The sequence below is a fragment of the Octopus bimaculoides genome, chromosome 9 (genome assembly GCF_001194135.2).
Source record: "Octopus bimaculoides isolate UCB-OBI-ISO-001 chromosome 9, ASM119413v2, whole genome shotgun sequence".
Lineage (NCBI taxonomy): Eukaryota > Metazoa > Mollusca > Cephalopoda > Octopoda > Octopodidae > Octopus > Octopus bimaculoides.
Genome location: NC_068989.1, coordinates 73,698,170 through 73,713,653, shown reverse-complemented (window position 1 = coordinate 73,713,653; position 15,484 = coordinate 73,698,170). Strand labels below are relative to the sequence as shown.

At 37.0% G+C, this 15,484-nt stretch overlaps 1 protein-coding gene across 13 annotated transcripts in view; it reads left to right on the top strand.

Annotated features, from left to right (window-relative positions):
• LOC106875983 (uncharacterized) overlaps positions 1-15,484 on the top strand; it is a 268,731-nt gene that overhangs the window by 246,765 nt on the left and 6,482 nt on the right. For all 13 annotated transcript variants that reach the window (XR_008264922.1, XR_008264920.1, XR_008264921.1 and 10 more), the window contains one exon: positions 13,375-13,612. Coding sequence is in view for 8 of the 13 variants with exons in the window: in XM_052970774.1 (XP_052826734.1) it covers positions 13,375-13,612 (238 nt within the window). In the remaining 5 variants the exon portion in view is untranslated. The remainder of the gene's footprint in view (positions 1-13,374; positions 13,613-15,484) is intronic.

Sequence of the window (15,484 nt, the reverse complement as noted above, 5' to 3'; positions counted from 1 at the left end):
TTTCACCTTTTCGATATCAGTGAAGAATTTCACTGGAAAAGTATACATAAGATTGCCAAGAATTTATCTCTCTCATCAAAGATCAGTGGCTATCGGACGCTGACGAAGGGAAATAACCCTGAAACCCGGGTCCGTTCGTGCTACAGATCACGATGAGAGGGATAACTTCCCTTGGCAAACAGGACACAGTAGTGTGTCGATAAGCCAGCTGGAGGAGATGTCCTCCTGGGGCTAAAAGCAACAGTAACATCCACCCCTAGGGGTCAGCCACACCTAAGTGGCAATATACTTCACTTTATATATATATATATATATATATATATAAGGATAAAGAGAGCAATGGTAAAGTTGGAAATATATTTTATGGATAGACGCCTCTACGTGGTCTCTTGACAAACTAGAAATAGCATCCAAATTCACTTAAATCGTTCCATATCTTTAAAAACAAAAGACACATTGGAACGATAGTGATTATGGTTAGAATGTTTTTGATCGTAGGACTTCTAAATCCAAGATTACCTGGCTGACCTGGTGTTAAACAACGCCAGCTATTAGTCAATATATTAATTTCAGTAATTTTAACTGGTATTAATTGTACGAACTCCATAATACTCTACAATATTTATTTTATTTTTCTTGTCTTTTTATTTTTGTTTTGAGAAATATGAAACTCTCGTATCAAAAATCAGTCCATTTTAAAGAGCGGTCATCCAGTAAAATTATTGGATTACTATCTCCTGATTACTAAGTTTATATCTGCTGCAGGCACTTCGTTATTTCTATGATCAGAATAACTAATTATAAACAGTGTTTGGGAAAGTTACTATCAATGACTTGCGTCTATTCATGGAGTGACTATTTTTCTCACTGCAGTTAAACGGAACAGAAACATGGAGAAAACCAAACAACACTCGGAATGAAACATTTCAGCTTGAGCTTATTAACTTAGTTTACACTGTCGGTAAAAAAAAAAATATCTAAATTTGCAGGACAGACATCACTTAATTAATCCAACCTTCTCATTTCTATCTCGTCATTGGAAAAATAGCTCACTACTTCAAAACAACCATCAAATTGAAAGCAAGAAATTTAACGAAAAAAATGATAAAACTAAACGAAACAAAACACAGAATTATAGTTTTGTTAGATGACTTTAATACGAACTCGTCAATCTTCAAATTTCTGTGTAATCTACTACGTAACAGCCAAAGTGACATTGTTATTTATTTTTGCATTTACGTGCTCCATTGTCTGTCTCTCTTATCAACCAGATCAGACAATATTCTACCCTCATTACCATCTCTTCTGCTAGCGTTTACTTTGCTCTCTTCTTCGCCGCACTTCACGTGTCCTCGTTATCTTGGTTTTTCATTGCTATTTCGTTTTGATTCAATCATTTACTAAAGGATTTAAAGATTGGTTATTTTTTTTTATTGTTATAACCAAAGTTCGTTGTTATTGTTTTCACGTTCACTCTTTGAGACTTAATTCATTCCAGAAACTTCTGTAAGTATATTTTTGGTACTTTTTACAATGATTAACATTAGTTTGTTCATTGTTTTTTTGTTTGTTTTTTGTTACTTTGTTGTTGCTGTTGCTGTTGTTGTTTAATTTGTTCTAACCATTTGGTTATTCAGCATCCACATCATCATCATTAAGATCGTCTTCATCATTGTTCTCATCGTCGTCGTCATCATCATCACCATCATAAACATTTGATAAAATTTACCATGTCTTATTTCTTTACTGCCCACAAGGGGCTACACACAGAGGGGACAAACAAGGACAGACAAACGGGTTAAGTCGATCCCAGTGCGTAACTGGTAGTTATTTAATCGACCCCGAAAGGATGAAAGGCAAAGTCGACCTCGGCGGAATTTGAACTCAGAACGTAACGGCAGACGAAATACTGCTAAGCATTTTGCCCGGCGTGCTAACGATTCTGCCAGCTCGCCGCCTATCTATTTTGCAAGCTCCTTATATCAGTCTAGCGAAATATCAACTTCAGTTTAAGTTAACTTCTAGGTGGCTACTCGACTTACTAGAAAGAACAACCGTCACACTCGAACTAAATCTTCACCGGTTAGCGAAACACCACACTGGATAAATTTTGATGGAATTACTTTACTCCGGAAGAAGACGACGGTTTGGTCATGGATAGAAGGCCTTTCATCAAACGTCTGCTCTAGCAAAGCCGACCTGGGGGCTAATCAACAAAATTAACTTGTTATCGCGATCATTCCACGTCGAACGAACAAACAGAAAGCGCAGACACAGGCTCTTCACCTCAGGCAGCAAACAAATAATAATAATAATAATAATAATAATAACATCAACAAGCACAACAGCTACAACAACAACAACAACAACTAGTATTGGTAAGATTGACTGCCACACTGGACTTTCAACTGATGTTGCTTTTAGAAGATTTCGAACGAAATAAATCGATTCTAATTGTCGTTAAAATTTTGTACATCGACATCGATATTGTTTTCACAGTTGTTGTTGCTATTGTTGTTTAGACCCAAGACTACCTTGAATTCACATCCTACTTAGGCTATGTATGTGCGTGTGTGTGTGTGTGTGTTAGTGATGTTACAAGTTGAGACACACCGTTATCAATTCACCTGATCTCTTAACCACTGCTCTTATAGGAGATGGTTCCGTGGCGCCGGTGCTGTCGGATGGAAACCTCTCCACTTTGTAACAAATTCCTGGCAAAATAATGATTCCTAATTTGTATATAGTTTCAATATGCGCTGAACTTTGAGCAAGTATCTTCTACTATGCCCTCAAATCAGCCAAAGCCTTTGACAGAATTTGATAGACGGAAATTGTGTGGAAGCCTGTCGTGTATATATGTATGGTGGGGTGTTTTTGTGTTTGTCTCTTCACCGTTTGACAATCAGTATTCCTAGCATATAGTTTCAATATTTTAACTTTGATCCAAATAAATGACGATTTAAGGCAAGCACGAAATTTACCTGCTTTTGTTCCTTTGGTGATCACTAGAAGAGTTTGACAACACCATTATTACCCCTTTAATCTGATGTCTATTAACACACAAGATTTATGATGTATTACTAAGGCCTCCAGTGTTCAATTGTGTGCCATTGTGCATTCCATTTCAGACAATCATTTGACATCTGTTACAAGTTCTGCAGTTCTCAAATTCTTGACTATGATGCAAGCGGTTGCCTTTAAATCTCTAATTATAGTTCTTTGGACAAACCAGCCATACTTTCTGTCACAAACACTCACTTCCCTCTCGATGTTTCTAACTCACTTAGGCGGTGAGCCGGTAGAATCGTTAGAACGTCGAGCAAAATGTTTCCTAGAGGCATTTCGTTCGCCTTCACGTTCTGAGTTTAAATTCCGCCAAGGTCGACTATACCTTTCAACCTTCCGGGATCGATAAAATTAATGCCAGTTGAACACTGGGGTCGATTTAATCGACTTGCCTTCTCTCCTAAACTTTCTGGCTTTGTGCAAAAATTTGAAACCAATAATCCCACACTTAGCCATCAGTTTGGTCCACTTTAGCGTTCTTGGTGTTCATTAAATTTAAAATTTCGTCAAAATCTAAAACACTAAGTCATAATTCTGTCCTCGCTTATGAACTTCAGAATATTCCTGAATTTTTCCATCGAATCAAGAACAGTATTTTTTGTATTAAAGTGTTTAATAGCTATTAACTTAAGGACATTATTCTTGATTTAATTGCTTAATTGTTTATTAATCATAACTTAGGAACGTTAACCTTGAGATTAATTGCTTAATAATTATTTAATTCATTTACTCAGAAATCAAAAAACGTACAAAAAACTATCTTCCTGATTATGCGCTTTAATAATTATGAACTTTAAGATGCTTCTTGGCAGATTGACAGAATCGTTTGAACATCCGAGAAAATGGCATGCGGCACTTTTTTCCAGTTTTTTACATCCTTGGTTCAAAGCCTACCGTGGTCAATTTAGCCTCTCAACTTTTCGGAGTAGAACGACAGAATACAGATCACGTCCTAGGATCGATACAAGCAACTAATTTTTCCTCTAAATTAAGGTCCTTTTGCCTACATTATTTATGCATTAATCTAACATTATCAGCTAAACTTTAAAACCCTGAGAACAATTCTATCTTCGTAGGCAAGACAGAGTAGTTTAAGAAATTCACTTCACAATTACGAAGTTTCGCGTCCAGCCACACTGCGCTGAACTTTGAGCAAGTATCTTCTACTATGCCCTCAAATCAGCCAAAGCCTTTGACAGAATTTGATAGACGGAAATTGTGTGGAAGCCTGTCGTGTATATATGTATGGTGGGGTGTTTTTGTGTTTGTCTCTTCACCGTTTGACAATCAGTATTCCTAGCATATATACGGTAGATTTAACCTTTGGATGGTAGACTTAGCCTGTTAGCTTGTTTAACACCATTACATGGCACCTTCGGTGCCTTTCGCGGAGTCTACTTTGTTGCAAGCATTTCGCCCAGGCTACCTTTCCCCTAGTCTAATTGGTCTTATAACAAGTTATGGACTCAACATTCTCTTCTGACCAAAAGATTTAAAATATATATTTATGTGTTTAGTTACGGTAAAATTCCCATGAATCTAGATGTTTCTTTGACTACTTCTTCTTTCATTCACGGGTGTTAAAGATACAGGTGGTTTAAATGAAATCATCTTATATTCGGCCAAAAAAGAGCTCGAATATAATATGACCAGAACCTACAAGGAAAACGAAGAGTGTGTCTTATACGACCGACAAATTTCCTGTCTTACTAAGGGAGTGGAGATACCTCTGCTAGGAAAAATATTGTTTTGACAATCTGCATGTGTGGGAGTTTTCACAGACTTTATCTAAAGCCAGCAAGCGCGTATTTGACACAAACCGTCGCAGAGGATAAAAGCAACGTTTATATGATAAATGTTGTTATTTAGATTCCGAAAATATTATGATTTAATGGCTATCCACTCTAACCGTATATTATCTAATGATAAACATGAAATAACATATACGAATAGAGAGCAGAGAATATGGGAGTGATTTTTTTTTTCATATCTTAAAGCATTTCTTCTTACTCAACAAAAGCAACAAGCAGCATTGATGGCTAGGGAAAGGAGCAAACCACTAAATCTTGTTTTATTCTTTCTCAAATTTTAACATTTCTTAATTATCTCCCACTCCCCCTTTCTCTTATCTGCTCCCTCTCCCTCTCTCTCTCTCTCTCTCTATATATATATATATATATATATAGATAGATAGATATTGCAGCGGGGGCGATTTTTCCGACTAAAAAATTTCATGCCGATGCCCTAACATGGCCGCAATCCGATGAGTAGAACAGTAAAAGAATAAAAGAAAGTATTTTCTCTGTGTGTGTGTGTGTGTGTGTGCGTGTGCGTATATATGTGTGTGTGCTTATATGTATGTATGAATATATTAATATACATATAGACACACACATACACACATATTTTCATACACATTCACTGACATACAGATTGACAGATAGTAATAAATGTGTGTATACAAGCTTGTGTCTACTTCTTTCTCCACGTTCTCTCTATCTCTTTACTCTCTCTTCCGCTATCCACCTTTTGCTTTCTCTTTCTTCTTTTCTCCCCCCCCCCTCTCTCTTCTTTCTCCTCTAGATTTCTCTATTTCTATTTTACGCTGAGAAGTTAATACAATTTTTCCATCTCTCCAGTTAAATCCAGTTATCGCTCGTCTCCAATAGTAACAGCAAATAGTTTCACTTGTTAATAACCGTTTCCTAGCTTTTCTTGTGAAAATTTGTTTTCCAATCGTGGAGTCAGCTAATGTAGCACAAACAAAAAACTGCTAGTGTTCCTGTAATACTATTATTATTATCATCATCATCATCATCATCATCATCAGTAGTAGTAGTAGTAGTGGTGGTGGTGGTGGTATATTTGTTGCTGCTTAGCTTCGTCTGCTGCTGTTTACGTCAAATATATGGAGGCCTGGCGGTGATCCAATCTCGCTGCTGTTGTCTGTGTCATGCCTATGGATCGAAGGCTGCTACCACAACTGTTGCTGAGACTACTACTACTACTACTACTACTACTACCACCACTACCATCATTGCCACTATGAGTACTACCACTATTACCCCTCCCCCATCACTACTAATAGCATTTTAATTATCACTTCTACTATTACTGCTACTACTACTTTTACCATCACTACCATTACTACCACAGAGAAGTTTTTTCTGAAATCAAAATAAGGGTGAAGGGCGTGTATGATAATTAATAAAAATGACTAAAAAGTGAAAGGAAAAACCTTAATTCAACAGTCAACTTTTTATCCAGAGTCATTATGATTTTGGTACTTAAAAAAAGTTGGTATCCCTCATCTCCAAAGCGCTAGAGTTCAAACAAAACGACTGAAAACGTGGGTCTTACAGCTAAAAACTAACAGCATGGAGACGATAGACTAGGACATAAAACAAAAAAAAATAGATACAGAGTTTTAGAAAAAGATATCTTTTGTCATAGAACAGAGGTAAACAGGAAAAATACTAGCGTAGAACGAAAGTCTAGATACAAGCTGAAGAGAGAAATATATTGAACACGTGGGTTAGTACGATGTTTGCAAGAAAAAAAAAAGAGCGATAGAAAAGAGTTATGGATACCAACAGGAGCGGCTGGCATGAAAGTAAGGTTGTGAAAAACAGGGAAAGAATGAAGGACAAGGGAGAGGAATAGCATCAGTAGCAGCGAGCATTGCAAAACGGTAGGGTATTAATGGTCGTAAATGTACTAGTGAATGTAGTAATGTTTCAATTAAAGTCTGTCGTCTTGAATCACTGTGGACAATATTTTCTCTTGTGTTACAGAGTAAATGGTATGTGTATTTTGTTGGGTGTATCTAAATATTTTTAATATTCACTTGTAAGCCTGTAATTTACTCGGTAGTACATTATGGCTGCAAAACGAAATACTGTTGCCTTCTAGCAATTATACTTACACACCTGTTGCTAGGAATGTGCTTAATACACAAATGGGTCTATCCAATTGTGTTACACAGCTAAACCTAGTGGGTATTAGAGCAGTGTAACCATGGATAGTTAATGGGTCAGATGAGGTGCTGATGAAAGAACAATAACTCTTGAAATATGCATATATACCCATTGCCTATTTTTTCTCTCTTCGATGTCATTGTTTACGTAGACGTACTCGCTTACGAAACGTCGTAACTTGCAGTGCTAGCTCTGTATTCTGTAGGAAATCTATGAGATAAACATTTAAGTCGGAAGAAAAGGCAGTGTACATGGTACTAGGTTCTCTGAGACGAGTAGGATGAAAGAAGGTTTTCTAAAATCGGGAGGTATTCTTGCAACATAATGAGCTTTGCTAAAAGCTCACAGGGCCTTAAGTAAAAGCGGTGCAACGGATGAAGTGCTAAATCTACAACCCAAGTAGGCCATGATGGGATTTAAGCTCAGAACGTGAAGGGCCAAAACAAATATTGTAAGGCATCCAGTACGACGTTCTTGTAGTTCTGCGAATGCACCACCATTGATTGGTACATTTTTTTTCGACCTCGAAAAGATTAAAGACAAAAATTAATCTCGGTGGTGTTTGAACTCGGAGTGTAGAGAGCCAGGAAAATTGTGGAGAATTCTGTCTGACGTTCTAACAATTCTGCTAATTTTCCGCCTCACGTATGAGCGCATGCGTGCGTGAATGGATAGATAGATATTGACAGAGAGACAGACAGACAGATAGATGAGTGTATGTACCTGCATACTATATATACATGTGTGTGTGTGTGTGCGCGCGCTTGCGTAGATATGTGTATTTGCGTGTATGTGTACTCTAAAATCCCTATCGACATGAACAGTTAACGATGAAGCCATTTTGTTTTTTTTTCTACCATAGCAAACAAGCGATGAGCACAAATACTCTCGAAATAGGCACAGAAAAATAAACTTAATACGAACATCTTTTCCAAAGAGATTTGCACAATGCTTTGTCCAAATTTGAAAAGAATGACATCAGAGCTTTCTTGGCTAAGAACGGCATGTTTGAATGCTAACAATTAGATTTCGTTGAAAATTATGTTTATAAAGAGACGCTAAAAGTTGTTTACTAATTTTTTTCTCTATTTTTCTTTTGTTGTTTTTTGTTTGGTCCATACAAGCTAATAGATTGGCCGAGCGTCGGAGAAAGCATTAGTTATTTCCCTTTACTTTCTCAATTCAAATCCATCATGGTTTACTTCTGGGGTGATGCAATAAAATATCGTTCAATATCGTGAATTTTTTCCAATTGTACAAGACTCCAAAATACGAAGCCTTATTTCTCATGCGAGAAATACATGATTAAACACCATTTTTATTACTCGTTTTGCTTTGAACCAATAAATTTGCAGGCTTTTTTTGTTTCATGCTGGGATTGATTTTCCTTTTCAAATTCTCCTGTTGATGAAATAAGTAGCACTCAAGGTTAAACTCACTACATCTCACAACGAAAACTAGTAGCCTTAAACAGAGGTAGTAGCTCTCTGAAGTTTTTCCGCCCTATTCTCATTCTGGGTACGATACTTTCAGAGCACACTCCTCTATTTCTGAATACGTCACAGAAGTTATCAACTATTTGAATGGAGAAATGATTGATTTTGCAAATGATCTGATAGCTTTGCACAGCATATCTGCCACATACAAAGATTTTAATCACTATCGGTTTGCCTGCCAGACTATGATGTTCCTTTCTACCTTCCTTGTTTCTACATATCGAGCTCAGTCATTTCCTCGATGGTAGCAGCGCTGTCTTCTTCCTTACTTACAAAAACTTTACTTTTTGCCAAGTTTCATCTGAGATCCTACCAATTCTAGATTTTGTTTCCGCTTCTAGAATTTCTTTTTTAAGTCTTCTACAGACTCTTGTTATAAAGACTAGGTTATCATTATATAAAACTTCCCACGACAGCCAGTTTAAAACAACTCTTATGTGGCTTGGAAAACTATAATAAATAAAAAAGAGACTAGGAACCACGCTTTGATGAATGCATACTTGCACGCTATATTCCTCACTGAATTAATTTCCACATTTCAATTTGCTCACAGTATGTCTGTACATAGTGTTCTGGGAGGATCCTGAACAAACCACGTGACTGAAAGTGAAGAAACGGATTGCAATAAATAAGAACAATGTGAACTATCAAGGACAGTTGACAGTGTTGGTCGACCGTATTAGTTAGTGTTTGTGCGACGTGTGTTGGTTTCATATCGTACCTACGTTCGAGTAGTATGGAGTGCGTTCTGCGTGAACGTAAAAATTCTGCGATAGGTTATTTTAGATAACCACATCCAAATATTTATTTGGGTAGTACTAGTTTACACTTGACGTGTACACACATCCATAACACATACCTTGCACTATTTTCACAAGCCATTCACAAGCTTTCTTTTTTCTTTCATTCAGTAGCTTTACTGGGCTCTCGTTTTTCTTTCGGTTGACTGTGAACTTTATACAATCGATAGGGTTAGATGTCCCTTCGGGAATGACTTTCAGCCATTTGATTGTTTTGGTCATTCTTTTTCACTTTCATTCTTTTCTTACTGTCCCTGACAGTCTCCCAACTTCTCGCAGTCAGCATGTCCCTTTCACTTCACAACGATATGTACTATGTTAGTTAAGTTGTAATGTTCTGTGTTTATAACTATCTATGTGTCATTTTTTTTGTTTTTGTCTTTTGGGGAGTATGTATTCGTTGCTTACCATTTTCGCTTCCATGACTAGTACTTCATCGAGAAGCAACAAATAAAACAAGGAGAGGGTGTATTTTTTTTCATCCGAGAATTTTCAGAAACTTTTGTAGGTTAATACAAACAAAACTTTGTTATTAAAAAATTCAAATCTGGTACAAAAAAAAAATCTCTTCTAAACAATACCAGCTCTGTGAGATATGAAAACTGATGGCATATAACAGATGATAATAATAATCCTTTCTACTAAAGGCACAAGATCTGAAACTTTGGGGGAGGGGAATAGTCGATTACACGAAAGGATGGAAGGCAAAGTCGACCTCGGGAGAATTTGAACTCAGAACGTGAAGATGGACGAAATACTGCTAAGCATTTCGCCCGACGTGCTAACGACTCTGCCAGCTCGCCGCCTTAATAATAATAAGAAGAATAATACAGGCACAAGACCTGGAATTGGTCAATTACATCAACCCCAGTACTTGACTGGAGCATAATTCATCGACCCAAAAGGATGAAAGGCAAAGTCGAGGAATTTGAACCCAGAACGTAAAGACGGACGAAGTGCCGCGTAGCATTTTGGTAGGCGTGCTAACAATTCTGCTAGATCGTCGCCCTAATAATAATAACAACAATAATGATAATCTTATCTACTATGGGCACAAGGCCTGAAATTTTGGTGGATGGGACTAGTCGATTACATCGACACCAATGCACAGCTGGTACATATTTTACCGACCCCGAAAAGATGAAAAGCTAAGTCGACCTCGGCGGAATTCGAACTCAGAACGTATCGACAGACGAAATACCACTAAGCATTTCTCTCAGCGTGCTAACGATTCTGCCGGCTCACCGTTATTAAGGCGGCGAACTGGAAGAATCGTTAAATGCCTAGTGGTATTTCATCCGTCTTTATGTTCTGAGTTGAAATTCTGCCGAGGTCGACCTTGCCTTTCATCATTACGAGGTCGATAAAATAAGTACCAGTTGAACACTGGGGTTGATCTAATCGACTTAACCTCTTCCGCGAAATTGCTGGCCTGGTCCTAAAATTTGAAACCAATATTTGACTGGAATGCTTATTAGAAACGATGCTTAGAAATGGCAACGTTGAGTTTATAATCAACAACAGCATTTTGAGCATCGCTTAAATCATCTTTTGTTCGTATTTTATCATTAGAATTCGGTGCTTATCTCAGTAAGAAAAAATATACATGTATTGCAGTTGTTCTATCATTGTTACCGTTTTTTTTTTTTTTTTTTTTCTGGTGTTCATCATAAAAAAAATACTATGACCTTTCAATCTGTTTATGTAACAAGCCCCCACTCCGCTACCTCCTCTTTTCGCCTACGTGAGTTATATTTTTAAATTCACTTCATACAATCTTTCTATTAAATGATAAGAAGTAGAAAAAAAAGAAGCTCTGTGTTAATCTGTCCTTGTCAAGAATAAGGTTACATCTGTATGACATCGTTATATCTTATCAACTATTTTAGTATTTGCCTAATTAATTTTAGACAAGTTTAGCCTCCGTCCATCTAATAATTTCCAGTTCTATTTATATATTTTTACACTTTATGTATGTATTCATGTTCATTCTCATTCTCGATATAATATGTAAACGAGGATAAAATTGAATATGCGTGGATAATTCTGGGAGGGGAGTTCTGCTAACTGATTGTACTTTAACTGCTATGATAGTTTCTCATACGATTGTTTTTCCCTTTGTATCGATCACAAAAGGGCCAACGCTTTCTTGTATGCCACTATGACGTTACATACTAGATAACGTATGTACAAAACATCGAATAACAATCGCTCAAATGATTGAAGAGGTTATGATATACGCTGCATTTTGGACTCTCGTTTTAAAGGTTTGCAGATGGCTGTCATATGATACAGTATATGCAAAACACTTTGCGCAAATATTAACTACAGAATAAGCAAAACTAAACCCACAAATTAACAATGAGACGTGGAATACTGGATAAGGTTTCTCGCAGAGACGTGTAAAGATATTGCTTCAAATTATATAGAAGAAACAACAGCTAGCATCATGGAAATAACTGTGAGTACCAATAAAAGAGACCAGCATCCGTTCTTTATCGAAAAGACCTGGAAAATGACGGACTGGTAAATACGCTGGAAGAGAAATCACTATCTATGCACCTCCAAGATCTGCCATTTCGACAAGTTACCGAATCCATTTATACATGAGAAAACAGAACCAATTCTCTGGAGAAAATACATATGACATCACGAACTCTCATCCTAGGTATAACAAATAAATAAAATAATACAAAATATATCCCTACTCCAGAGATGTTACAAGGAATCGAGAAGGCAATATGAGACTATGTAACATAGTAATATAAATTACCTTGTATATTCATTGAAAAGAGTTAGCAGACAAATAGCAGACGGTTAAATAGGTAGATACAGAGAGAGAGAGAGAGAGAGACAGACAGACAGAGATAGGTGCGGTAGGAATATGGTGCGTAGTTAAGTAGGTCGATAGATTCCCGATAATAGCAAAAATACACAGAATATAATATATTATAGTGTCTTATATTCAGCTTAAATATACAAATAAATAGAATTCAAATACAGAGATGCGTATACAGACTGACAATAGCGGAAATTTAACCTACACAATGGATACAGATAGAAAGAAATCGGATACACGAAAGAAATAAAATAAAAAGACAAATAATGTTACTGATACCCTCTTTCACACCCACGCCCATTTATATAACAACATACCACCATCATAAATTAAATCCAATACAGTTGGCAGAACAACAAAACTGAAAATAGAACAAAAATACGCACATACAGCGAAATCATTAATTACGCGTACCACATATGGACACGATACATACATACATACATGGTTCTCAAAACCTGAAAGAAAAAGGCTGATTAGAAGACTACAGATTCAAGCCATCAATGGAACTGTAAAGATATGTAAAACTTTCCAAAAATTTAGCACATAAATACATATGCATGCATCTAGACATGAAAATATATATATAAAAACGCATCCATAAAACAAACATACAAATCTGCGCATACACTAACACCAAATACTGCACACACACACATATGCACAAATACCTAGATGATGTTGATAAAAGTTCCAACGAAGGAGCCTTGAACCTATGTTAGAGTCCGGCTCTTTCTCTATTGACAAGAAATACAGGAATGAAACTGATTGATAGCATACATACATACATACATCGTCAATACCACCATCAATGTACCAAACACCAAATCGCCTTTAAATTACAACTTAAGTCTTTCAAAAAGAGGGACACATTTGGATAATGTAATCCTCGATACACAATATCCGATGAAAACGATGATGTATTTGATCGAAGCTAGATTGGCTTTCATCACCGGTCTTCTCATTCAAGGTTTTCCAGGTCCTAAATATCTTTGATTTACAGTTGGAACTTTGCACATCCGTTTTTCATTCTTTTATATTTTATTCCTAAACGATTATGTTCTCATACTATTGATATTTTCGCGTACGAATTTTGTTTTAATTGTATCTTCTAAATTTCTGACCTTGTACCAAAATTTGAAACCATGATTATTATTATTATTATTATTATTATTATTTTGTTATATTTCCAGCACAAAAAGGGACCCAAAGATCCAAAAAAATTCGCTCAACTTCCTCAGCCACCTGCAGACATGTCAGCAACAACCCCTAAAACCCAGGTGTCCTCAGATTGTTTAGATTCTGTTGAAAATGCTAAGAAGTTAGTGAAAAATCCGCCAGAAATCGTTCTTGGGCTGGAGACTGAAGACGGCGCCTGTGCATTGGTAGAAATTGATGACATTATTGACGATTCTAACCTAGCACCTGAAGGTAAGATATGATACGTTCTTCACCTATTAAGAATAACAATGTTGTTGCGTTGGTTGTATTAGATAGACAGACACAAAAATATGGGTAGAACAGTTTATATTGCAATACATTTACCATTGGAGGCGCAATGGCCCAGTGGTTAGGGCAGCGGACTCGTGGTCATAGGATCGCGGTTTCGATTCCCAGACCGGGCGTTGTGAGTGTTTATTGAGCGAAAACACCTAAAGCTCCACGAGGCTCCGGCAGGGGATGGTGGTGAACCCTGCTGTACTCTTCCACCACAACTTTCTCTCACTTTTACTTCCTGTTTCTGTTGTGCCTGTAATTCAAAGGGTCAGCCTTGTCACACTGTGTCACGCTGAATATCCCCGAGAACTACGTTAAGGGTACACGTGTCTGTGGAGTGCTCAGCCACTTGCACGTTAATTTCACGAGCAGGCTGTTCCGTTTATCGGATCAACTGGAACCCTCGACGTCGTAAGCAACGGAGTGCCAACGAACGAACGAACGAACATTTTACCATTTCAAATCAATTCATGAAAGAAATGGTTTGTTTATTTTCAATCACAAATGACCGCTGATCGTGAAGGTCTATGGATAAAGGCATTCCAACCATGACCACCCCTTCAACCCATCTTTTTGAGGATATGTAGAACCGCAATGGTTGAACGTTTCCATTGAAACAGCAGGAGGTAATTTTCAGAATGATTTGACAGTTGTTTATATCGGGTCGCGCAACCATATACAGGTTCCCTCATTCTGTGTGTTTTGCATAGTGTTGTTACTGTTTAATCAAAGAGATTCCAGCCGAAACAAACCCGTCTTATTTCATTTTTAAGACTGCAATGTCGAATGTGTCTTTAAAGCATTCAAGGTATGATTTGAAGTAAATTTAACTGTTGTTTCTATCAGTTTGAGCGAGCATGCAGTGTCCCATTTGGTATGCTTTGCATAATGTTGTTGGTTTAGCCCTGTGGTCAAAGGTATTTCAGCAATGACCATTCCGTCTTTTGGGTGCACTTTGCGACAGACGTATCGAACAATGTAGTCCTTAAATATAATACAAAAACGTGATGGTTGCTGCTTGGATGCCTTTGATCGGAGATGATCTGAGGTTGAATAGCAATATTAGCAACGCTAATATTATAATAAGGGTCAATAAAGTACCAGTTAAATAATAGGGTCAATGCTGTTAATCAACTCCTAATTTTTGACCTTGTGCCTATCTTTGAAATAATTACTTCAAAGAACTGCTGCTTCAATTAATCTTGCCCGGCGAATCCCAACACTTTAGTCGCAGTATAATCCTGAAAAATTTGCAGACGAAATATTTGATTTTGAAAATATTTATAAAATATAGTCAAGCTGTAAACGAAAATTTTATACAAATAAAGACAGGCGTAGTTGTTACGTCACAACATTTATTAAAAGCAAAAACTGGGGAATATTTCAAGTAGGGCGGCAAGCTGGCAAAACCGTTAGCACACCAGGAGAACGCTCAGCGGCATTTCGTCCGTCTTTACGTTCTGGGTTCAAATTCCGCCGAGGTTGACTTTGCCTTTCATCCTTTCGAGAATGATAAAATAAGTACCAGTGAAACACTGGGCTCGATGGTGTCGACTTACTCCCTCCCCCGAATTTGTTGGCTTTGTACCGAAATGCGAAACCAATATTTCACCAAGTAACAAATGTTAACTTCACTTATTTTGAAATACTGAAAACCACTTTTATTTTTTCTCATATATAAAATAAAATATTTATTACCGCTATATGAATTTAGAAACTTCGAAAGACATGACATTTTTAACAGGGGAAGTTGATAAGCGATATATAATAGCGTGCTTACAGAAGATATGAGTTCGAGTCCCACAG